At 35.9% G+C, this 24,564-nt stretch overlaps 1 protein-coding gene across 28 annotated transcripts in view; it reads right to left on the bottom strand.

The window, feature by feature from the left end:
• The window catches only part of SOX6 (SRY-box transcription factor 6), a 572,550-nt gene that overhangs the window by 125,833 nt on the left and 422,153 nt on the right, over positions 1 to 24,564 (bottom strand). For 21 of the 28 annotated variants that reach the window (XM_046637752.1, XM_046637768.1, XM_046637749.1 and 18 more), the window contains one exon: positions 2,961 to 3,084. In XM_046637752.1, the coding sequence (XP_046493708.1) occupies positions 2,961 to 3,084 (124 nt within the window). The remainder of the gene's footprint in view (positions 1 to 2,960; positions 3,085 to 24,564) is intronic. The other 7 variants (XM_046637769.1, XM_046637776.1, XM_046637754.1 and 4 more) reach the window with 1 other exon arrangement.

The following is a 24,564-nucleotide window of genomic DNA, read 5'->3' as shown; positions in this document are numbered from 1 at the left end:
TTTCAAAGAACTTTCATACATTTTAACAAATTTAGTCTTCACACTCACACTGAGCAGTGGACCAATCATGACATATTTTTTTAGATGACAAAAATGTGAGGCTCAGCAAGGTTAAATGACATGATCGAGTAAGAATTAAAATACTCCATGTTAAATACTTAGCGCAGTGTTTGGCACAAAGTATTCAGTAAACTTTAGCTATTATCATATTATAACTAATACGTGAGTGGAGGAGCCAGGAACAGGCAGAGAGCCTATTCCGGAGACCTCCTAGGAAACTTCAAGGGTGCTGCTCCAGCAGTAATCATTCTAAAATCCCAACTACGCAAAGTCCACGGGTCAGCTGCATCATCCCTGGGGCATAAAGGAGGCTACCCATTGTTTTTATTTTATAGGCAATTCAGTCTTGATCTGATATAGACATTGGCATCTATGAAAGAGGTTTAATCTTTCAATTTGCTCAAATATAGGTGCTCAAATGTGTTTATCTTACCCTGGATTGCTGCATCTCTCAGCATCATGAGGTGAAAGAGCAAAGCAACCAAAATTCTGTGGTTTATACTCTGGGCCCTGATGAGTTCCTTTCTAAAAAGATGTCTCTAATTATAGAACCAGTAAAGAAGGAATTTTTTTAATTAGGGGTTAAGGCCTAATAAAGCTCTTTCTACAGAAATCAATCTGATAGATGTTCCCTTAAAACTGCACAAGCCTCGCAGGCAACACGTCTCCTCAGCAACCCCCCAAGGTGGGAAAGCTTGCTTGGTGTCCTCACTGCACACTGGGACTTTGAAATGCCCAGAGCAATGCGTCAAATCATCTGAAAGGGAGAAGGTCCATGGCCCTAAATATATTTTTTTAGATTGTCCTAATATGGATTCTGAAAGAGTCAACTTTAACAGTGAACATCACCCCAAGGCAGTCCTTGCTCTTTGGAAATCCAGACAATTATTCAATCAGCTGGAGGAACAAAGAGCATGGAGCTGTTTCAGGTTAATGTGGAAGGTGGAAAAGGAGTAAAAAGGGAGCCATTTATTTTGCAATTTATAAAGACCAAGGTAGCACTTGCTCATCCTCTCATAGGGGGCCAAAATATAAAGTTATGCCACCACTTCAAGGCTTTTACATGAGACAAGGCTACTCTCTTCTAAAACTTTAGTCACTGTCTCCCAGTGTTTCAAGTGAAGTTATTATAGCTCAGTTTGAAGCAAAAAAGTTTTCCTTGTCCAGACTCTAGTCCAATAGTACTCTCCTCCCTTGGTTCATGCGAATGATAAAAACACTGCATATATTAACTCTCCTGAGTATGTAATTTTTCTACTAATAGCATATACTTTTAATCTTTTTTAAAGATAATTTTTATACACAATAAAACCTAGATTAGCCAAAGTATTTAAAGAATCTAGAGTTCTGGTTAATTAAATTCTCTGACATAACTTAGGGGTCATCAGAAAATACCTTTTCTACCAGATTCAGGATAAACCAGTAAATTTAGTTTACATCAATGTTCCAAAGGAAGTCAGGAGGAAGGAATAGCTCAGGACTACTTACAGAGATCAGAGGACTGAACCATTGCACCGACAGAAATACATTCTCTGACAAAATATATCCCTGTCTGTAATACAGATTCCAATTTCCTAGGGAATATAACTTGCTCTAAAAACTCTTCTCTAAAAAAATCAATTTTTAACAATTTGAATAACATAGTTTTCTTTCAGGTATCCAAGATCCTCTGGTAGTACTAGGTTTGACTAATTTTTTGTATCTGAGGAATTTCCAAGTCAGTCCTTAAGATAGCCAATCCTGTAACATCCCTATTCCTTGAATCATTTGAGTTTTGACATCCTTCCTTTCCTCACAAGGAAGGGTGATCTCCGCCAAATGCAAAAGAGTCTATGGCAGCAAGTAATGAAAATAGATGTCAAAACTCAGTGAGTTTGTTTTTATGCTACTTAGTTAGTTTCCTTATTGAGGATCTTAGTAAAGTGATTTATATTTTATTGTAGCTTTAAGCATATTAAAATGTCTTTGTTCACTTTACAAACCCCACATACAAAGAAACTGCTGCACTCAGATTTGGTGGTTAATATAATCAGGTTAATACATTAAAAAGAACTTGACACAGAAATTATTAATGATTATAACAAGGTCACTACTTCTGAGCTGAGGTCACTTACAAAGAATGCACAAATGAAATTAAGGTTGACTTTTATTTACTTGACTATCTTCTTACACTGGATTCCTTTGGCAACATCTCTTTAAACATTTAAAGTCCTGTTTACAAGGAGGCTCTGAAAGAAGCTTCAAACCATTATGCCCCTAATTGAATTCCCCAGGAGTCCAGCAAACTCAGAGGAATAAAGAAAAATCATAACATTTTCCAAATCATCTCAAAACATATTTCACTGCAAGGTTATGTGACCTGTTTTTTGAGGTTCCAAGATGAATGGGAAAATACTACTGAATGCTTCATTATTGAGAGTAAAATCAAAAAGAATTTTACCTATTAGTGGTAAGCTAATTAAATCAGTCCTGTTTTAACTTTTCTTCCAAGAGAAATCAGACCACCAACAATAAGAGAATTTTATTCCATATGTGACCACTCTCCCTGAGCATAAAGCTCTCAGGAGGAGGAAAGTGTCTTTAACCAGAGACAATTACTCACAGTAAAGGTATGTGAGAGAGCTGACAGAAATTTGTTGTTCCCCAGGGAAAGCAGCACTTTATCTGTGAATTCAGAACAAACTCAAGTGGAAGAAAAGAAAGTAAAAGTTTTTAGCAATCAGTTTATTAACATGCCGCTTTCCCAATTAACTTCTCATTTCTAATTTTACTTTAAAATAAGCTTTTAAGATCTTTTTATTCATAGTTCCTTTATAGGCTCCTGTGTTTGTTGTGACTACTAAGCAAAAACATGTGCATCCTAGCATTTCCAGAAAAATGTTCAATCCCTCTCTACTTACCTGGTTTGTATGTTATTCCAGGGGGGAAGAGGAATCCCTGTTGGGCAGCAGCAGCTGCTGCCAGGGTCCGCTGGTCATGTGGAAAAATTGGGATCATGAGCGGAGGCATGTGACCCTGAACCTGCTAAACAGAAGAGAGCCTATGATCAGACAGAGAGCAAATGTATGCCAAGAAGTATGTTTTTCACTCCCGGTGGTGTGCTGGTACACAAAAAGCCACCTACTTCTAACCTCATTCCAAATCTGCTCCCTGAGAAAATTCAGGCAAATTCTACCGAATCCCGTTTCTTAGATTCCATTAGCACACCAAGGATGCAACCTCAGTGTGAATTTGCCTCATCTCTACTTCCTCTAAAGTGTGGGTAATGTTTGCCTTTTATCTCGACATTTTTCCTTTTCTTTTTTTTAAACAAAGAACTAGAAAAAATAAGTTTGCTTCCCATACTGTACCATGTTGAAAGGTTTTGCCCTTTCACCTGTTTTGCATTCTGTGCTTAATTTTGAAAATAGTATTTAGTATCCTTGATCAGGAAATAATGTCTAACTGTTAAATATGCCAAAAGCCACGTCTCCCCAGCTTAGGTCTCTCATTTCAGAGCCTCACTGCATTATGTTAACTGCAGAGCTCCTCAGATTTAAGGCTGCTACATCTTGGCTCCCAATTAAACTAATATTCTTTTCCATACACACCTCGATGTAACATATAAATTGCTTGTCTGGCTAAGCAGTTTTACAGCTTTATGCACTACCATGTAGCTCAGTAATTATGGAGTTGTATTCAGAGAGCATTTCATAATAAATCCTACTATATCAAATTTCATTTGACCTCAATAAATGTATCAAAGAGCACAAAAATGCAAAGCAGAAAATCTTCACTCTATATCAGTATTTGTATTCCATATAAAGAAAATGAGAGCTATGACAGAATCATGCCTGTGAAAATCACATTTTAATTTCCTAGCTCCTTTCTTTACTCTATGCATGCTGCCCTGATTCCAGGACAGTGTCACAGGAAAGTTTTGTCCTGGCTTTTAGCGTATGATTTTATAGGTTGAACTACAGGACTTTTGTTATTTAAAGATCAAAACTAGGATGTACTAACAGAAATGATCTTTAAGTTCAAACTGGGTCTTCGGCCTCTTTACTAGTATAAAAGGGCTGCATTATATCCCGTTTAAGATACAAACCTTTACCAGTAATTCTACCAAGCTCAAACCCTTCCCCCGTTTAGATTCCTAAATCTCCTCTTTAGGCAAAATTCCATATACTGGCTGATGACCCTGTTTAAATAGCACCAACTTGCCTTGTCCTGTCCCTGTTCCCTCCACAGCCAGGGACACAGTGCAAAAATGCTTCTGTGTGGGTCTAAGAGGGTTCATTTACCAGCAGTTTTCCTCTAGGGAAAGCCCTAAGATGTGGGTTAATAAAGGGCAAGCAAAAAATAAACACTTTACAGTATTTTTCTGAATTCATTTCTCAGGAAAATCAACTTATAATAAAAAGGTCTTTGTGCAATTACTACCTTGCCAGTGGGGCGTGAAAGAAACTAGCTTTGGGCAGCTATTTCTTCCATTTTAGCTGAGGTAAGCCCAAGTCTTGTACATTAGAGCACAAACTTAGCCTGCTTAAATTGGAGCTGATCCCCTAGTGCCCAGGTCTTGTCTTTAAGCCTAAAGAAAAGCACTAGGTTTGCTGTTCAGCTCCAACTTGTGGTGACCTGATGCAAACCTCAGATGTCAAAGATGAAGACACTGTTCTCTGTCAGAAGATAAAACACAATATTTTTTGTGGGTGACTATTGTTCAGTCCAAGAGTATATCAAAGGAAATTATTTCATTTATTTCTAGAAATATGGTCCTAGCATGTACCTAGACCTTAGTACAGATGCTTCACACTCTAAAGAAGGGAACAAGAAAATAAGAAGTCTAAGTATCATACTTGTTTATTCTTTTCTTCTTTCACCTCACAAACATTGATTAAGTTAGTATTACATGTTATGGATCTTGAGAAGTAGCTGAAATAGTGGGGCTATTTAGCTTGGAAGAGAGAAGATAAAAAGTTATCTTCAAATTTTTGAGGGAAGGATGTATGGAAGAAGAAGCAGATTAAATCTAAGCAGTTACAAAGGACATAACTAGGCTCAAAAGAAAGAGACTTTAGGGAGGTTTAATGCAAAGAACTACTTTCTAAAAAACCCTTTATTCAATCATCCCTCTGATTAAAGAGATTGCGCATGCCATTTCCCTAGAGGTCATCAAGTAAAGGCTGCATACTCATATGTGAGAGAGACTTTACAGGATGCACGTAAAAAAATCCTGATTAGACAATGACCTATGGGGACTTTTCAACTTTATAATTCTACGACTCTTTAAAAGTAAGCTTTGGGAAGATAATGTGATATAGCCATTCCTTTGTTCCTTCATTTAACACATATTTATTCAGAAGCTTCTATGCCTACAAAGGCTTTGTTATTGAACAAATCTGAGCTTAAGTGTGTACACTGCCATTTCATTGGCTGTGTGATCTTGAACAGTTACTTAACCTTTCTGAGTCTATTTCCTCAATGTAAAAACCAAAGCTAATGATACTACGTGACACGGTTATTGTGAGGATCAAATAGACAAGGAAAGTAATGCTGTGGCACATGACTGGCATACAATAAGTACTCAGTAGATGTCAAAGCCTTGCTCTTTTCTTTATAGTTTGCATACTCAGTACCAGAAAATTATCAAATTACTGATAAAACAAGAAACAGTGAATCCTACCCGTAACTCTACTTCAAAAAGGAAAACACAAGCCAACTAGATAATTCAGTTTGGCAGACAGAGGCTTGTCATGTTCTTAGAGACATCATGTCTCACAGAGCATTAGCCCATCCCAAGTATCTAGAAAGCCATGAAAAACAAGAGGTGGGATTACAAGGATCATTTGAAGATATAATTTGGGATCTTTAGCGTTATTCGTTACACAGCATCTTAGAATGAAAATATAATTTTATTTTTACATTGATGCCCAAGCTCTTCAGATTGTGAGACAACATAAGGGAATCAATGGCAGCTAGCCATCAGAACTTAATCTTGAATCTTGGTGTCTGAAGACACTTCCTTTGTAACTAGCTATGTACATGAGATAACTAAGTAAACTTTCTGAGGTCATTTTTAATGCCAAAGAGCCGTAGGTGTTTCACATTAACATAAATTATAAGAATTTAGGGAAGTTCCTTTCTGTCCATTACCGTCTACAAGGTAGGATATGTTAGAAACTTTCAATGCTAACTATTAACTCAGGGGTAGTTTCAATAAATTGAAGTAAAAAATAAATAAGGAGAGGGACAGAAGATACTGTAAAAGTAATAGTAATGAGAGAACCATAGAGTTGGAAAGGAGTTTAGAGATGATCTAACCTAGTAGTTTTCAAAGTGGTACCTGACCAGCAGCATCAGCAGTACCTGAGAACTTTAAAAAAGCAAATTATCAGGATCTACCCCAGACTTATGAATCAGAAAACTCTGGGGGTTGGGTCCAACAATCTAAAATTTAGACTAAAATTTAATCCAGGGTAGTGATTCTCAAACTTGAGTGTGCATCAGAATCAACCAGAGGACATGTTAAAACAAAGATTGCTCAAGTCCACCCTCAGAGTCTCTGAATCAGCAGATCTGAGACGGGAGCCAGAGAGTGTACTTTTCTAACAAGTTCCCAGGTGAAGCCGGCATTGCTGGTCCAGGGACCATTCTTTGAGAATCACTAATCTAAATCAAATCTCACAATTGACACATAGGGAATCAGGTGGCTAGAGAAGGTAAAAGATACCAGCCTGAGGTCACACTGATTATGACAGAGCTGGATCTAGAGTCCAGAACTGCTAATCACCCTGTCCAGCATTTTTTCCATTACATCACATGGACTTGAGTGATACAAAAGAGTGAATCACGTGTGTACACTCTTCTAGTAGAGAAAATCTGGAGGTCTGCGACTGAAAATAGTTTTGTATTTCAGAGGTGTATGGATGGAGGTGACTGTGAGTATGGATATTTTGTTGTTCAGTTTCAGTTTATTTCTTCTTCTCACTTATTTTGTACCCAGAACAATTTGATCTCAAATCTACTATCATTAATTCCAATAATTTATTAAATACATTAATTAGCAACGAACATTTAGCTGCAAATGATAAAATTGCCCTTAGCTTACTTTAAGTAAAACTTTGATGTGAAAATTCAAAGTGCCCTTTATTAAAGACAAGCCAAAATAACCAGTAGCCAATTAGAATCTAGGCTAAGAGATGATGAAAAGCTTGTCTTTGAGCTCTAATTATAGAACTAATGATAGTGATGATGATGATGATAATAATAGTAATCACAGCAGCTAATATTTTCTAGTGTTTCCTATATGTCAAGCACTGGGAAAGTGATTTATATGCTCTATCTCATTTAATACTCAAAACTCTATGAGGTACTTACTGCTATTATCCTTATTCACTTAATGAGAAAGACAAAACCATGAGAGGTTAAGCAACTCAGTCAATTAAAATGGGGTGGAGCCAGGATTCAACTACAGGTATGTCAGCTCAAAGGCAATAGTTTTAAGTACCATATTATACTAAGCATGAAGTCATCTATTGCTAAATAGACCTACATGAGATAAGGAATAAAATTCTTTGTGATAACAATTATTTGACTGAAAGTTTTACAAATGTAATTGTAAATTTACATGCAGTTGTAACAAATAATACAGAGAGATCCCATGTACACTTTCCCCAGTTTCCCCCAATGGTAACATCTTGAAAAACTATAGCACAATATCACAACCAGGGTACTGACATGACACAATCCAACAATCCTATTCAGATTTCCCCAATGTGATACTGTTTTAAAAGAATCATGTGTCTTAAAAACTAGCAAGAGCAATGGAGATCTATGAATACTTCCTACTACCACCTTTCATAGAAAGCTCACCAGTACGACCCAGTGCAAACAATATAAGTGGAAAGCATGAATTAAAGCAACAATTTCTCCCTTTCATAGCTTTCCATTTATTGTACTTACTAGAAGGTTATTGGTTGAAGGTGGGACAGAAATGGAAAGCAAGGGCAAGGTATTGGGGAGAGATAAGAAAAGAGGGCTTGGTGGCCACACAAGAATCATATAAGCATCCAAAATATTTTCCTCCTATGGAAGCTGTGAATTAAGTTCCCTGCTCAGTGCTCAGAGCAGATAAAGAATTTTGAAGATATAGAAAAGCCCCACCCTGCTCTGAAGAATGTAAGCCTGCCTTTCCTCTTCCTTCCCATCATCCTATTTTCCCATTTGGTGATGTTCCCATTTCCTCCCAGGAAAGACATCAGAAACAGCAACCTCCAAAAATATTTTACTAAAGAATAAAAAGTAATAGAATTCCCCTTACTCCATCAAAGAATGACCAGTCTCCACATGTCTTTTCTAAGAAGTTATCAAAATTTCAAATAGTATCTTTCTTTCTTGAAAGTGTAGCTTTCCCTTAGCACGAATTCAGGGATTCTTTAATTATCCCATAGGTAAAGAGGTAAAACTGATTTTGTTAATATGAAGAGTCAAACTTGATGTGGCCAAAAACATCTCCCTGAGTGTAAAACTGCATTTTTTTTCACTGCTTTGGAAGCCAGCACTAACTGGCTGCTATGTAAGTTGGATGACTAATGAGGAATCAGGAACCCCATCGTCAATGCCTCATGAAAGAAACAAACTGCATGCCCCAAAGCACAACTGTCCATTAATTCTAAACTTCCGCAAACCCTGACCAAAGCGTTTCCCTTTTGGTGAGGTTGGGAACACATTTGTGATCAAACAGGCTACGTGCCCAGAAATGTTAATTGCTCGGGGGCTCCTCACATCTTTCAGACAATCAGGACAGCCCCAGATGCGCTTGAGACACTTAGGTTCCATCTCCTCCATTCGTGAAATGGCATTGTTTCATCAACACTTATCCCCTTTGTTTTCTCTGTGCTAAGTTGTTGATGATGCCATTTTTTGCCATCTGCCCCAGAGCTTCATTAAAGATACATGAATGGGCTAACTGGCCTGATATCTTGTGAGGAACAGGTGCTATTGTTTGTCCCTGAAGACTTGCACTAAAGATATGACTCAGAATACTTGAGAAAGAGCATCTGCAGCAGTCAGTCAGAGAGCGACTTGGCAGAGACCTGGCTGCGTGCTAATATGCAAACAGAGTGACACTCAAGGGGGCTCATTTTCTCTGCCATGAAGATTATTTAACTTTTTTTAGAGATGGGAAATAAGTATTTGTATTGAAAATCATGAGCATATTAATGTCTATCACTGAATTAAAGACAGTGAGCAAGTGAAGATCTTTTTTATGCTTTATTTCTAGAAAATCATTCCTCATGTGGTTTAATTGGAGAAAGCTCTTTTAATCTGTCCCAGAGAATGTTTCCAATGTTTGTAAATCATGACAGAGAGAGGGAAAGACAGAGAGAGCAAATACAGTGAGTAAGAAAAAGGATCAGAGAGGGAGAGGCAGCGCATACAGACAGGCAGAAAGGTGGGGAGGGGGATTTCCTTAAAGGCCATACCCTTTGTTGCAAAGAATAGCTGAGTCATTTGCACAGTGTTACCACTGTGAAAGCTGCAGTGTCTAGAGTGAAAGAAATAAAGGCTCCAGAAACCTTACATAAAAAGCCTTCAAGGTCAGGGAGGTGTCTTCTTACCGCCAAAAAGTACATGCCAAACCGTATAAAGATCTCAGTTAATTCTGGAGAGTTAGGAGAGAAAGATTCTCATTGGATAGGATAAATTAGTGCCTTAACACAAACGCTTTTTGTTTCAAACCTGTTTTGCTTTGTTTTGTTTTGGTAGGAAGATTGGGCCTGAGATAATATCTGTTGCCAATCTTCCTCTTTTTGCTTGAGGAAGATTGTCACTGTGCTAACACCTCTGCCAGTCTTCCTCTATTTTGTATGTGGGACACTGCCACAGCATGGCTTGATGAGCAGTGTGTAGGTCTGCACCCAGGATACAAACCCCCAAAGCCCGGGCTGCCAAAGCAGAGTGCATGAACTTAACCACTACACCCACGGGGCCAGCCCCAAGTTTCAAACCTTTTCTTTGTTAAACATCTGTCTAAAATGTTAAGACTCTGCTTTGCCCTGCCTTATAAAGCATAATGCAATGGTCAACATATTGAACTTCTCTTGATTGACCATAGGTGACGTACACAAAGGAGACACATACATGGCCTATCTGAGATTCACTAATTGTTTCAGTTCACTAATCATCTCTCACCAAGTAAACTGAATGTGCTGGATGGCCTGTGCCATTTATATTTCTATACGCCCCCCTGCTTTTACCACAGGGCTAAAAACATAGTAGGCATTTTGTGTCAACTATCAATGTAAGAACCATCTAGGACCTAAGAACTGATTTTCTGAGCACCAATTTCTATTGGGTAGTATTGTTAATGCAAGTGCAAAAGATATAGAGCTGTAGCTGTTCTCATTCCAGAAGAGAACTTAAGAATTACTTTTAGATACATCTTGATAGTATCTTGTTTGCTTTTCATTTGTCTTATTTAGCAAATACTTGGCTGCTATAGCTAATGGAGGATAGCAAATCCTTGCTTGTAAAGAATCTGGCTACCTCTAGCAGGAGAATAATCAAACAAATTTTATCAAGAGCAATTCTGGGACACAAATTTTCTAGAGTATTTGAGAACACAGAGCCTCATCTTCCCAGATGTTTCCCACTGATGGATATGCATTGAACAAACAACATAACTGCATCCAGAAGAAGATCCTGCTTTGTTTGCTTTTGTTTGGTTGGTTGGTTGTTCACGGCAGGATATTTTCTCTCTCTCTCTCTCACATCCCACCAGGATCATACAAAACACTTTGTTACCACTGTTAACATTCATCTTTAATATAATGCAATTTCCTCCTAGACTACTGCCACCACTGCTTTCAGAATTCTACTAAAGGGCCAAGAAAACCCCTGAAAAGACAGAATAAGCCTAAGATATTATAGTTTAAAGGCATTCTTTTAAAAACTCAGGCTTTAGTCTTTCAAAGTCATATGTTTTAGTTTGAATATAAATAAAGAACTAACTTTATGCTCGTGATATGTATTTTCTGTGTGTATATTATACTTCAATAAAAAGTTGATTTAAAGAAAAAAATAACTCCAGTAGTTTACTTATCTTTACTAGTTTACACTATTAAGTATATTTAACAAAATATCTTAAGTATCCGCAAAAGAAATGGAAAGGATACATCTTGTCCCTCACTTCACTATGCCCCCACCATCACTACCAAGAGTAAGACATGCAAACAAAGCAATTCTCTTTGTTGGGCTGGTCTTTAAGATAGCTATTTCAAAACCACTTCACAGTCTAGCACTTTCCAGTTCTCTTCCTTCGTTACACAGGAGAGAAATGGTCATTGAGAGTAAGAGCACAAAGACTTCACCCATCAGGTCAATAGCACATGTTTTTAAAGTCTTTTTTAGGTATATATTCAGAGGGAAATGTTAATAGCCCTGAAAGAGGCAATCCTGTCCTTTGTGTTAACACCTCTTTTTATAAATCTCAGCACACTGTATACACTTGCTGTATTTGCATTTTCTAAAATGGGCAAATATCTCATTAATCCACCAGGATCACTAGTTAATCAAACGTCATTACTTTATCTCTCATTCATTTGTACATGTTCTGTTCAAATATTGAATTTTCAAAGAAAAGAATATGGACTTAGCACTAACATGATTGTAATCCCTAGTATCTCTTACTTATTTGTCCCCTTACTCCTTGAAATAAAGAGCTCCACACATATAAAATGACTTCTTAGGCTCCCAAGAAACATGTTACTACTTATGGGGAGTCAGTAGTGCCTGTCTTCATTCAGCTATTCAATAGCCATTTATTGAGCACCTAGCACTATCTGCCTGGTAACATGCTAGGTACTAGGAATCTAAAGATGCCTTAGAAAAGGCTATAGCCTTATTTTATTGGGTAGTGGCGTTAGGTTTGTTTTCACTTACCTAGTAGCATAAGTCATCCAGTTTGTCAGCTTACTTTGGAATAGGGTCAACAAAGAAAGGAAAGATTTGCTTAAAAAGAAAACTAAACTACAACAAAAATCCTATTAGGTATCTTTCCTTAGTCTTCCTATACCCCATAACCCAGAAAAATTTCAAGAGTATTTATGAGGACAAAAGTCAGATTACTTTATAAAATGGATGATAAATGTTAATTAAATGTGTTTAAATTATCTTACTATGTTTTAAGAAACTCTCACCAGGAGGCAAGTAGAATATCCTGGCCATAAAGAAATTAATAAAACATGTTATGCAAAAGTAAAATTTATGATTCATTTGGAATTGGATATCTACCACCTTTTCAATCCATACAAATGCATAATCTTGTCAATTAAATATTATTGTTAAGGTCTAGTAGTATGTTAAAATCACTTTAAAGTGCAACTAAGGAAAATTCATGTGTGTTTATTACTCCTTAAGGATCTATTAGTGGGTATTTTATTCAGATTCGTGCTGTAAAATCTGCATAAACTCAGCATATTGTTATCCCCATGTGTGCATTTGTTTGGTTAAAGCAGAACAGCAAATCTCAATTTTTGCAACTTCTGGAAAAGTCAAGAGAACTAAAACAGTCTTAATTTTAATCAGATACAAACAGTTATCACTACAGAAGTGAAGAGATGACTATTATGCAAATAGTCACAGTTAGTGGTCACCAGGCCATCACAGAAGACTGAGCTAGTCAATTACTTTAGATATTTCCAAAGACTAGTGAAGATGAATGTTTCTTATTTCACCCTGTCTTATTTCCACAGAAGTATGAAACATATTAGAGACTAATGATTGTTGTTCTCAAATGGAAACCCATTAAATACACAATGATCAAAGTGTTTTGCCAAGATGGAAATTAATTTTTTTCAAATTTTTTATAAATGCCATATAAATATGGTAACAGTTGTGAAGAATGTGGCATTCCTTTCTTTGTACCAACCAAATTCAGATATAAACCTTTCATAAACTTTTGACCTGTAATGAAGGCAATCTGGTCTTTACCCCTGAAGTATTTTACACAAGCTTATTCTGTTAGCAATGACCAGAGTTCAATTATTAAATTCCTCCTTCAGAAAAGGAGGTTTACATCTTAGACTACAGGTCTTGTTAAAATTATGCCCAAGCAACTTAAAGGCAGGGACTTTGCATCTCCCCAGGGCTTAGTAAAAGTCTCTCTTGCACAGAGTAGGGACTCAACAAATCCTTGTTACATAAATGCATTAAGGAACGTTCATTCTATGTTATTTTAAAAACTAAGCTACAACAATTCTGATGATTTTTTTAATCTTCTGAATCAATTTTAAGTCCTTTCATCATTTACAATCCTCAAATCGAGGCAACAGAAATATACATCTGCTCCAAAATACTTCATCATAGCAACCTTTTCTTTTGGCATGCCATGGTCTGACTTTGAAGTCCACTAGTTGGTATGAAAATACAAAAATTGACTTTATTCATTTACTTGGAGATATTTTTTAATGACTGAGCTCTCCTAGTACATCTGTTGAAATTCTTCTATAGTATAATTTCGAGATGATTCTAAGCTTCTTTAATAATTTCGTCATCATCAATTATAATCCTTACTGACAGAAATGATAAACCGTTCTCACCAGAAGAGCCAGGAATACAGTTTTCCCAAATAGTAATAATAAAATGTTTGTCCATCACAGTGGGCTAGTTATGCAATATAGAATGAATGACAGAAAAACATTTATCTGCTATCATGGAGAGCAGAAGCAGTTTCATCTTAAGCTAGAAGGACTGAGAAACATACTGTGGGAACTCTGAAGAGAACATAAATAAAATGTCTAAGCCATTGACAGCTGGGGCTCAGCCATGGCAAGTTGGCTCTCCCTGGAAGTACCACTGAGAGACGGTGCCTGTATTTGTGATTTGGGGGGCGTTGGGGCAGAGACGTAAAGTAAGGTGATCTTTGTAAGAAACAGATACAGAGTAAGAGCATAGTGACCACAGTAACAAATCAAATACCTTCAGGTTTTCACTCTATCACACTCTAGTCTTTTTAGAGTAAAAAGCTAATAACATGCAACTTTAATGTCATTTTGGAATGTCACCTTCAACTCCTGCCCTACCGTCAGCACACATACTTACATCCTTACATACATACACAGACTCCTATACCTGCTACCCTAACTAAACACACAAGTAGGTCAATGCTAAAGATTATTATAAAGATAACCTAACATATTAATTTAAAAAGAGCAATTTTCTTTCCTTATTTTTTTTTATTTAGTACTATGTTCATATTAAATAACTTAGAGACAATAAAGAAATGTCCCTATTAAAGAAGGTAAGGTCCAAACTTCCTAGTGTAGGCTGGCATTTAAACCACTCCACAAGATATTCTTAACATATCCCTCAAGCCTCCTGTCCCACTGCCCTTGACCATCTTTCTCCTCTTGCTTTCAGTAGCTTATGTCTTTGTTCATGCAGCTTTTCTCACTTACCACATAGAATGATCTTTCCTCTCTTCTTTCACCTTCCTAAATCTGACCTACCCTTCAAGATTCAGCTCAAATTCAATTCCTCTATGAAAATTCTGTGAGTATAAATTTCTTTCCCTCTGTCTAAATTTACATTGAACATACTGTGTTGAATTATTTAATGGCTTCCATTTCAATATTTGACACTATTCTAGGCACTGGGGACATAAAAGTAGACAAAATTCCCTGCATCTCCTAGGGAAGACAGACAATATACAAATGAACGTATACATGTATGGATGTGTGTGAGTGTGTGTATACACACACATGAGCAAGTGTATATAAATATAATAAATGACAGTTGAAAATAGATGCTATAAAAAATAAAGCAAGATAATGAGATAAAATGTGAAGTGTAGAGGGTGGAAAGTGGCAGGTAGTGGGTAGGAAGTAGAGAGGACTATTTGCATAGGGATGGTCAAGGAAGGCTTCTCTGAGGAGACAATAAAGCATAGGGATGAGTGACCTAAGGAAATGCTGCATGGGACTATCTGAGAGAAAAGTAACTCAGGCAGAGGGTATGTAAGTGCAAAGGACCTGAGGCAGCTATAACTTGGTTGAGTGGGCTAGCAAGGCCAGAGCAGAATGAGCAGACAGAATAGCAGGTAAAAATTGGAAAGATGGGTACAGAACAGATCATTTAGGGCTTTATCAAGCACAGTAAGGATTTTGGATTTTATTTAGAATGTGACAGAAAGTCACTGGAGGGGTTTAAGAGAAACAAATGGCAAGAGATCTGATTTAGGTTTATAAAGATCATTCTGGTTGCCAAGAGGAAAACTGAGTGCATTAGGGCAAGCATGAAAGCAGAGAGACCAGTTTAGAAATTACCTCAATAATCTAAAAGTGGGGATAATGGTGGGCTTTTTCTATCTTATATATCCTCTCTGCCCAAGTATAAGGAAAACATTCATGCAGATAGATTCTACTAGGACAGTGCCTCCAAACATGAAAGGCAAAAAGTAATTATCTGACTGATTGATTAAGTGACTGACTAAAACATGACCTGACCAGTGATTCCATATGAGACAAGAAGTGCATCACTTTCAAGCACTTGTACTCTTTTATGCCCACGGAGGAGAAAGTACAAGAAATTAAAATCTAAGTGGCTACTGCTGTACTACTGTAATTCTTTTTTCCCCAAATATTATGTCTTTTAATACAACTTTAGGTAGCGGAGAAACTGAAAACGTAAATCTTTAATTCAGTCTCTGTGTGGGAAGAATAGGAATATTTCAAACAATTCAAGCTGCCTGCCAACTTTCCTACTGAAAAAATCAACTGTTAGTAAAAATCAGAAGAGCAGAGAATTTAGTACAGTCATGCATTTCTTAACCACGGGGACATGTTCTAAGAAGTGTGTCATTAGGCGATCTCGTCGTTGTCTGGACATCACAGTGCACTTACACAAGCCTCGACAGTATAGCCTACTACACACCTAGGTTACATGGTTCTAATCTTATGCGACCACCATGGTTTATGCAGTCCACCGTTGACCAAAATGTCATCACACACTGCATGACTGTATCTACACACTGGCTCAAACGCCGATTAAATTAAACTTCTCTTACTACCCACCCCCCCTTTTTTTTGGTCATTGAGACTAATGTCATATTTGCCAAAAGAAACTTGAATTTACAATACAGAGTCAAATGCTACAGGAATTCACCTTTCATGATACTCTTTGCTGTGATAAAGAACAATAGGCCAATAGCAATATTTAAGACTAATTAGGAATAACTCAGACAATCATAACTGAAAAAGAATAGAAATTCAAGCCCAAAAAGAAATGGAAAGATATGCTCGTCCACTCAGGTCAATAGAAAAAAATAACCAGAACTCAAAATGGAATTTTAATGTTCCATGCATACTTAAAGTAAGAAATCCTACTAAGAAATTCTAATATTCCTTTATCCTCTATTTTAATGTATTAATTTTTTACTTTACTCCCTCTAAAGCACAGTATTACATAATCCTTGATGACAGTTCTTAATGGCAGGCAAATAAAGATACAGGAGTATTGCTAAGTCTTAGATTTAAAGGTAGGTACAATATAAAATCTTAGCCAATCATTTGTACCATGAAAAAACAAAGGTAGTATTAACCTTCATCCTAATCACAAGATGTTAAGAAAAGAAAAGAGAAAAGAGACATTTGAGAAAAAAGAAAAATACAAGAAGAAAGGTAAAGAAAGTAAAGAAGGAAGAGAAGGAGGGAGGAAGCAAGCAAGAAGGATATTATGGGCTTTTAAAAAAATTAGTGCTATCTTTTTATATCCACAGTTTTGACCTGATAACTGCCCACTCTGTCCTTTAGGCCTCAGCAAGTGAAACTCTGAACCACAGTGTTATAGTTACCTTCCAGATATTTTGTAAAGATCAAATGATATATGTAAAAATCTCCTTGCAAAATGGAAATTACCATAAAAAGTTTAATTCAAAATCTGACTATGAAAATTTTAATTAAATTAAGATACATATCTTCATTTTTAAACTCCAGAAGTCATGAACTACTTTAAATTGAAATTTAAACTGAAAATTGAAAAGTTGTGGATTTAGGTTGCTGACCAAGTCAGTATAAACACAAGGACCAATGTATCAGTGTGCCCTACCACTAGCCAAATGATTTGGGAGACACGGGACTCAGAACAATATTACAACAATTTAACCAAATAAAGTGGTAGATATTTTCTCCAAACCAACTCAATCAATTTCGAGACAGTTCAACTCAACGTTATAAACTTTTACAGGCAAGAAAGTGAAACAGAGAGAAACGGAACCCCCGCTTTCGCCCCCTTACAAAAAAGAAAAAGAAAAAGCTTTGTCGCATGATAGGTGAGTCAAATGTTAAAGTATCTACCCATATATTTAATTTTTGACTTTAGTTAATTTGAATTACAACTTGAATTCCTAAAAATGTAGTTACAAATTTGTGAACAGGCATTTTTCATGACCCTATTATCACATACACAATGATCTAGAATCATGATGATCAAAGCTATAGACATTTCTTTTTAGTTCCACATGACAATTCCCAAATACGAATGACACAAAGCTCAGCTTTGATTCTCTTTAACTCTTCTTAATTGAACAGTAAAAAAAGGTTAGGTTTGCTCCTTTAAAACTGTGCTATGATTGTAGTTTCCATGGTAGAATAAGGAGCTAAATCTACATAGAAATTATCAGCCAATAACAATAGGTCTTTGTCCAGCTGTGACTACTTCCCTCCTCTACAACCAGTCCTTATCTGGCTCAGGAAATGCCTGTTTTAACTGACAGGTAGGAGATTAAATCTACAGCTGCTGAAACACAATCTTAGCTCTGTTAGATAGGCTTTCATTCAAAAGCACTACAAACACATAATTTGTTTATGTTGTACCAGCAATCTCTGACAAAGCAGACTGTCTAGCTGAGACAAATGTGGTTAAACCCATTTATTGTATTATTTCTGCTACACAGAACAAGCTCTTAAAACGCAGAAACTAGACAAGGCACAAAGCTCTAGCTGTCTAAAGAAATCAAGAATAGATGACTTCTTGTTACACTAGCCCTTTTGCCACAGAAAGCGTGTTCTCCCCTGGAAAACATCTATTCCAATTTCTCTTTTGAGCGGTGGTTCAATTATGTTTATGCTTTCGGTTTTTAAAGTTTCCTTCGTTCCTTCCTGCATAAACAGGCATAAAATCACCTAATCACTGAATATCTCTAGATTTAAGAATATGATGAATATTTATAGCAAGTGCTATATCATTCCCTCAAAAAAATACCCATAATGATAAATTCTAATGACACTCCACCCTCTTTCAATATTTATTACAAATTCTTATAATGTTATTTAATTCTTTTATTTCATGTGATAAAAAAATCCTTGCAACTTATAAAGAATATTAATAGCAGTTTCTTTAAAATTAAGGAGTCATGCACAGAGATACCTAATTTTATAAAATAAACGTCAAGGGGGCAGGTTTTAGCAACAATGAAAGCTGCAATTCAAATGACCGTGAATTACTTGCTCCAAATTAATAATAGGAACTAGAAATAATTTTTTTGTCTTCTATCTAAAATCTATTCTTTAGGTACACATTCAACTCTAACTAGCATTCTGAGTATACTGTATATATATATATATATATATATTGTAAAATGAGTAATAACTAAAGATTATAGTCTTTGTCCTTTACTAAATCCTAAAAGTTATAATCAATGATAATGAAACAACAGATTGTACACACTATGGTTTTAAAAATAAGAAAACAGATGTTATAACTCAAACTTGTCAAAATGTTTTTAGGAAGAGTAGCATAATAAACATAAAGATTATAAAACTATTGTTGAAACATGGCCAGAAGGATTATGGTTAGGCACTCTCAAACCTGTCACCATTCCTAAACCTTATTTTATTTTTCCTTAATCATCATCATAAAACAGGAAAGTGAAAAAATAATCTTCCAAGTTGGAACATATGTGCCACTTGGAACTCTGAGTTAGTCTTAAAATATAGAAAGTATGCAATCAACTAGCTGAATCCACGGGGTCTCCCTCAAACAGCATGGATAATGAGGGGAATCCATAACAGACATAAACAAACCCAGAAAGATGTCTAGACCCCACATCATTATGTATGATATATGCCCAAGATATATGGGCATGCATTTGAATGTTCAAGATCAAACTTGGCTTCTATTAGACTGATTCAGTCACAGCATGGGGTTTCTTTAATAAACAAACCTACTGTTAGAAAATATTGGGGACTCAAATCATGTATTATACCCCAGCTAGTTAAAGACGTGGTGCTCTAATGCCCTACATCCCTTGAAGCTTTCTTATAACAGACTGTAAATATTAAAGGAAAACAACCACCTAGAAAAACATAGGGGTCTTATATTTTTGCATTACAAGTTGGGAGCAGATACTATACAAAGCTAGCATTTCAACATATGCTCAAAAATTTACATTTCCCATTAAAAATCAGAAATGAGTTTAACAATGCAGGCCTTGGTTTTTTGTTTTCCATGATTCTTAAGGATGCTTAATGCATTCACATAAAAGATGTAACCATAGTTATTTATCTCTCTGCAGTAAGTTCTTTGCCATATTCGATATATACATACACGTATAATATAAGTAGATTTACTTCACTTTAGAATCACACACTTATAGAATTGGAATGGCTTTAGAAAGCCATTTTTCCAATATTTTCATTTTAAACATAAATACAATAAAGACCAGAGAGGGGAAGTGACTTGTCAAGGTGACCTTGAGAAAAACTTGAGAATGGCTAAGCCAAATTTAAAAACAAGGTCTTTAGTCTCCAAGTTCACTGATTTCACAAAATCATAAAATCAGAAATTTTCAGGGATGGAAAAAGATTTAGAGGCTATGTAATCCAGTGATTCTAACCTAGACAAGGAGCTCTGATGAGCTTTTTCAGAAATATATATACTCTCTCCTTCCTTGCCCAGAGCCAGTGATCAGGCCTAACCACCACATTTTATAGAGGAGAAACTGAGGCACGTAGGGATAATGTGACTTTCCAACAGTAATACAACTAGTGAAAATCAGCTAAAATTGAAACTAGATCTCCTAATTCCTAGTTCAGGAATTTTCATGTTTCTTTCCTAGTTTACTTTCTGTCTCCTTTAAGGTAGAACCTAAATACAAACACACCCTTTCTGTCCCCAGTGTTAGTCTAAATATTTTTTTCTTAAACACAAGTCTACATCATGTGACAGAGGATGAAGGCAAATCTCAATTCTTCCACAAGGATGTTCTGGCAACACTGATACACATTGACTCTGATAATTGCCTCTCTTCCTCTTTCTCCCCAATGTCCCTTCCCAAGTTTGTATGCCTGAGACACATTAAAATCAATGATACATTATTCCTTTTTTTAACATAGTGAGACCATGACATTCCTTTGAGAACAGAATTACAGCTTTTCCTCTCATATTCCTCACAATATACAAAACATAAAGACATCTTTTAGCAAAATATAAATTATTCTCCCGAAGGTCAGGGTACTAGTTTTAAAAAGGCTAAGAGTGGACTGACTAAATACAATGAAACGATATAAAAAAAGGATAATAAATCATGACCAAGTAGAGTTTATTTTTGGAAGGCAAGGTTGGTTTAACGTTTGAAAGTCAATCAATATAATTCATAATATTGAGAGAATACAGTAGCAAAATCATGGTCAATTCAAAAGAAGCAGAAAAAGCATTTGAAAAATTTTAACACCTATTCATGATGAAAACTTTGAGCAAACTTCAATAGAACTTCCTCAATCTGATTAAAGGCATATTTGGAAAACCTGCAGCTAACATCATAATCAATATTTCTACCTAAGTTCAGGAACAGGCAACAACGTCCACTCTTACCACTTCTATTCAATATTGTACTGGATATCCTAGCCAGTGCAATGAGAAGAGGAAAAGAAATAAAATGCCCACAGTTTGGAAAGAAAGAAGTGAAATTGTTTTTAGCTGCAGAAAACATGATCACAACCATAGAAAATCTTAAAGAATCTAATAAAAGCTATGAAATTAACAAGGAAATTAAGCAAAATCACAACATACAAGGTCAATAACAAAAATCAGTCATCTTTCTATAAATTAAATACACTAGAATAAACAATTAGAAAAAGAAAAATCTTAAAACTGCATTTACAATAGCATAAAAATACCTAGAAAAATTTAACCAAAATATAGAAGGCCTCTACATTGAAAGCTAATAAAACATTGCAAAGGAAAATTTGAAAACATTGAAAAAAATGGAGAAATATACTACATTCATGATATGAAGACTCAATATTGTTAAGATAACAATTCTCCCAAAATTAATCTATAGATTCAATATGATCCCAATCAAAATCCCAGAAGGATATTTTGAAGATAGTGTCAAATTAACTCTAAAATTTATATGGAAAAAAAAGCCAAAACAATTTTGAAAAACAACGACAAAATTGGAGAACTATAGTAAGATTTCAAGACTTACGACAATGCTACAGTAATCAATTCCAGGTGGGATTGGTATAAGGATAGACAAATATATCAATGGAACAGAAGAGAGTTCAGAAATAAATCCACACTTGATTTTTACAATAATGCCAAGGTAATTCAATAAGGAAATGATAATCTTTTAAACAGATTTTGCTAGAAATAGACATCTGTATGGGAAAAATAAACCTAGACCTTTATCTGATAACAAACACAAAAATTAACTAAAAATGGATTCAGACCTAAACATATGAGCTAAAACTAGAAACTTCTGGAAGAAAATATAGGAAAAAATCTTTGTAACATTGTATTAAGCAAATATTTTAAAAACAGAACACAAAAACACAAACCAGAAAAGAAAAAAATGCTAAAATGTCATCAAAATTATTAACTTTGTTCTTTGAAAGACATGGCTAAAAAGACAAAGGGTTGGCCTGGTGGCATAGTGGTTAAGTTTGTGCAGTCTGCTTTGGCAGCACATGGTTCACAAGTTCAGATCCCGGGCGTGGACCTAGCACCGCTAGTCAAACCACACAGTGGCGGCATCCCACACAAAATACAGGAAGATTGGCAACAGATGTTAGCTCAGGTCCAATCTTCCTCCTCCACCCCCCCAAAAAAAGACAAAAAAGCAAGCCACAAACTGGGAGACAATATTTGCAAAAGAAAATAAAGGACTTCTATCCAGAACAGATTTTTAAAAAACTGCTGCAATTCAATAGATGAGACAAATTAATTAAAGGGTGGCTAAAGATGTGAATAGATAATGTACACACAAAAATATACGAACAGGGGGCCAAACCTGTGGCTGAGTGGTTAAGTTCAGTGTGTTCCACTTTGGTGGCCTGTGTTCAGTTCCCAGGCACAGACCTACACCACTTGTCAGTGGCCATATATGGCAGCAACCCACACACAAAATAGAGGAAGACTGGCACAGATGTTAGCTCAGGGTGAATCTTCCTCAAAGCAAAAAGAGGAAGATTGGCAACAGATGTTAGCTCAGAGAGAATCTTCCTCAGGAAAAAATATGTATATGTACATATATAGATATATATATATACACGTATACAAATGGCTAATATGTACAGGACGGAATTCTCAAAATCACCAATTATCAGAGAAATGAATATCAAACCAAAATGATATACCCCTAACTCCCACTAGAACGGTTAAAATTAAAAAGATCAACAATCCCAAGTGTTGGTGAGGATACAGAGCATTTGGAATTCTTATACATAGCTAGTGGGAATTAAGAATAATACAGCCACTTTCTTATAAAGTTAAACATACAATTTCCATACATCCCAACAACCAATTCACTCAGATATATACACAAGAGAAAAGAAAACATATTCTACATAAAGCCTTGCAACATTATTCATAATAGCCAATAACTGGAATCAATCCAACGTCCATTAGCTGGAGGATGGCTAAATAAATATGTCCATTCTGTGGGAGACTACTCAGTAATATAAAGAAATAAAATATTGATAGACCCAGTAACATGAAAGAATCTTAAAATAATGCTAAATGAAAGAAATTTAACATAAAAGACTATGCACTATATGATTCCATGTACTCGAAATTCTAGAAAAGGCAAAATTATGGTGACAAAAAGCAGATCAATGAATGGACCCAGGGTGTTACAGAGGGAATCTGACTGTGAAGGACATGAGGAGACTTTTCAAGGCTAAAAAGTTATATATAGCTATAAATAATTTCCAGAATTCATCAAACACTTAAAGTGAATTTTATTACATGAATTATTTATACATTAATAAAGTAGGAAAAAAACAATTTTCAAAGGTGTAAAAATTGTAACTGTCTTATGAAGTAGGCATTAATTTTCCATTTTACAGATGAGATAACTAAGATTAAGAAAGATTGAATAATTTACCCAACACTATAGATAGTAAGTGGCAAAGCCAGAATTCAAACGTATATCTTCTGCAGCCCATACTCTTTCCAAAACGATAAGGAGCTTTCCTTTGTGGTTAGAGTATTACCAGCATCCTTAGGAAAAGGAAAACTCTACTTTAGCATTAAACAGAAAAAGGGTCCCACTGGGAAGTCCAGACTCAAACTGTGGCCCTCCTGAGCTATCAGTTTGCCTGGAGTTTTCCGTTTGTTTGTTTCATTTACACTAACTTGTTAAAATGACAGCTTTGTGCCACTTGTTCTTAGCTTGGGAAGAAAAGCAGTTATACCACAAGCACACCCAAATTCACCAAACCTGAGCAGCCAATTCCTAGGTGCCAGGAGCTGATTTCCCCAAAAGGATGATGCTAGCATATGGATGGAAGAAGTAAGAGTAGACAGATTTCAGTCATTTTTACAAGTTTTATTTCAACAACAAATAGTGAAAAGAGCATTATTTCGTTCAGAGGCAATTGTGTAATGGTAGAACAAGCCCTGGAATAAGTGAACTGAAATTAAAAGATGTAGGGTAGAGTCAGTAAGGCAACAAACTGTTTACCTTCATGTTTTCTCCTCATTGAAAGAGAAGCAATACCTACCTCACAAGTTTGCTGTGAAGAGAAAACGATGCAAAGTGCTTAGCACATAGTAGACATGATCCACTGAATTTAAATTTGATCATTTCAAACTAGCTCAGTGCTTGCTTAGACAAAGAGGCACACCTCCTTTTGGAGAGCATTTCAGAATCTTGGAGAGTGTGTGTGTCTGTGTGTGTGTTTGCATGTGTTCTTCATTACGCATGTTGAACGAACCCTGGAGTTTCATTCTGCCCTGAGGGAAAGAGTAATCCTGTCCCATTGCTACTGTCATTTTCTGGGGACAAGTTTTGGGGTGGTGGGTACATGTGACTCGAGGATCAGCAAAGCACGTTTGTGAAGAGTAGGTGGAAGAAAAAGCTCTGGGGAACACAGCTGGGTCTATCTTATCCCATAAAAGTTTTCTATGAGAAGAATGATTCAAGAAGGATCTTGCAAAACAGAAAGAACAATATTCTCACTGAAATATCTAAGGAAGGTTAATAACAGAGATTCTGAATTATTTTATCAGGCACAAAAA

The sequence above is a fragment of the Equus quagga genome, chromosome 14 (genome assembly GCF_021613505.1).
Source record: "Equus quagga isolate Etosha38 chromosome 14, UCLA_HA_Equagga_1.0, whole genome shotgun sequence".
NCBI classification, from domain to species: Eukaryota; Metazoa; Chordata; class Mammalia; order Perissodactyla; family Equidae; genus Equus; species Equus quagga.
This window is presented reverse-complemented; position numbering and strand designations above follow the sequence as displayed.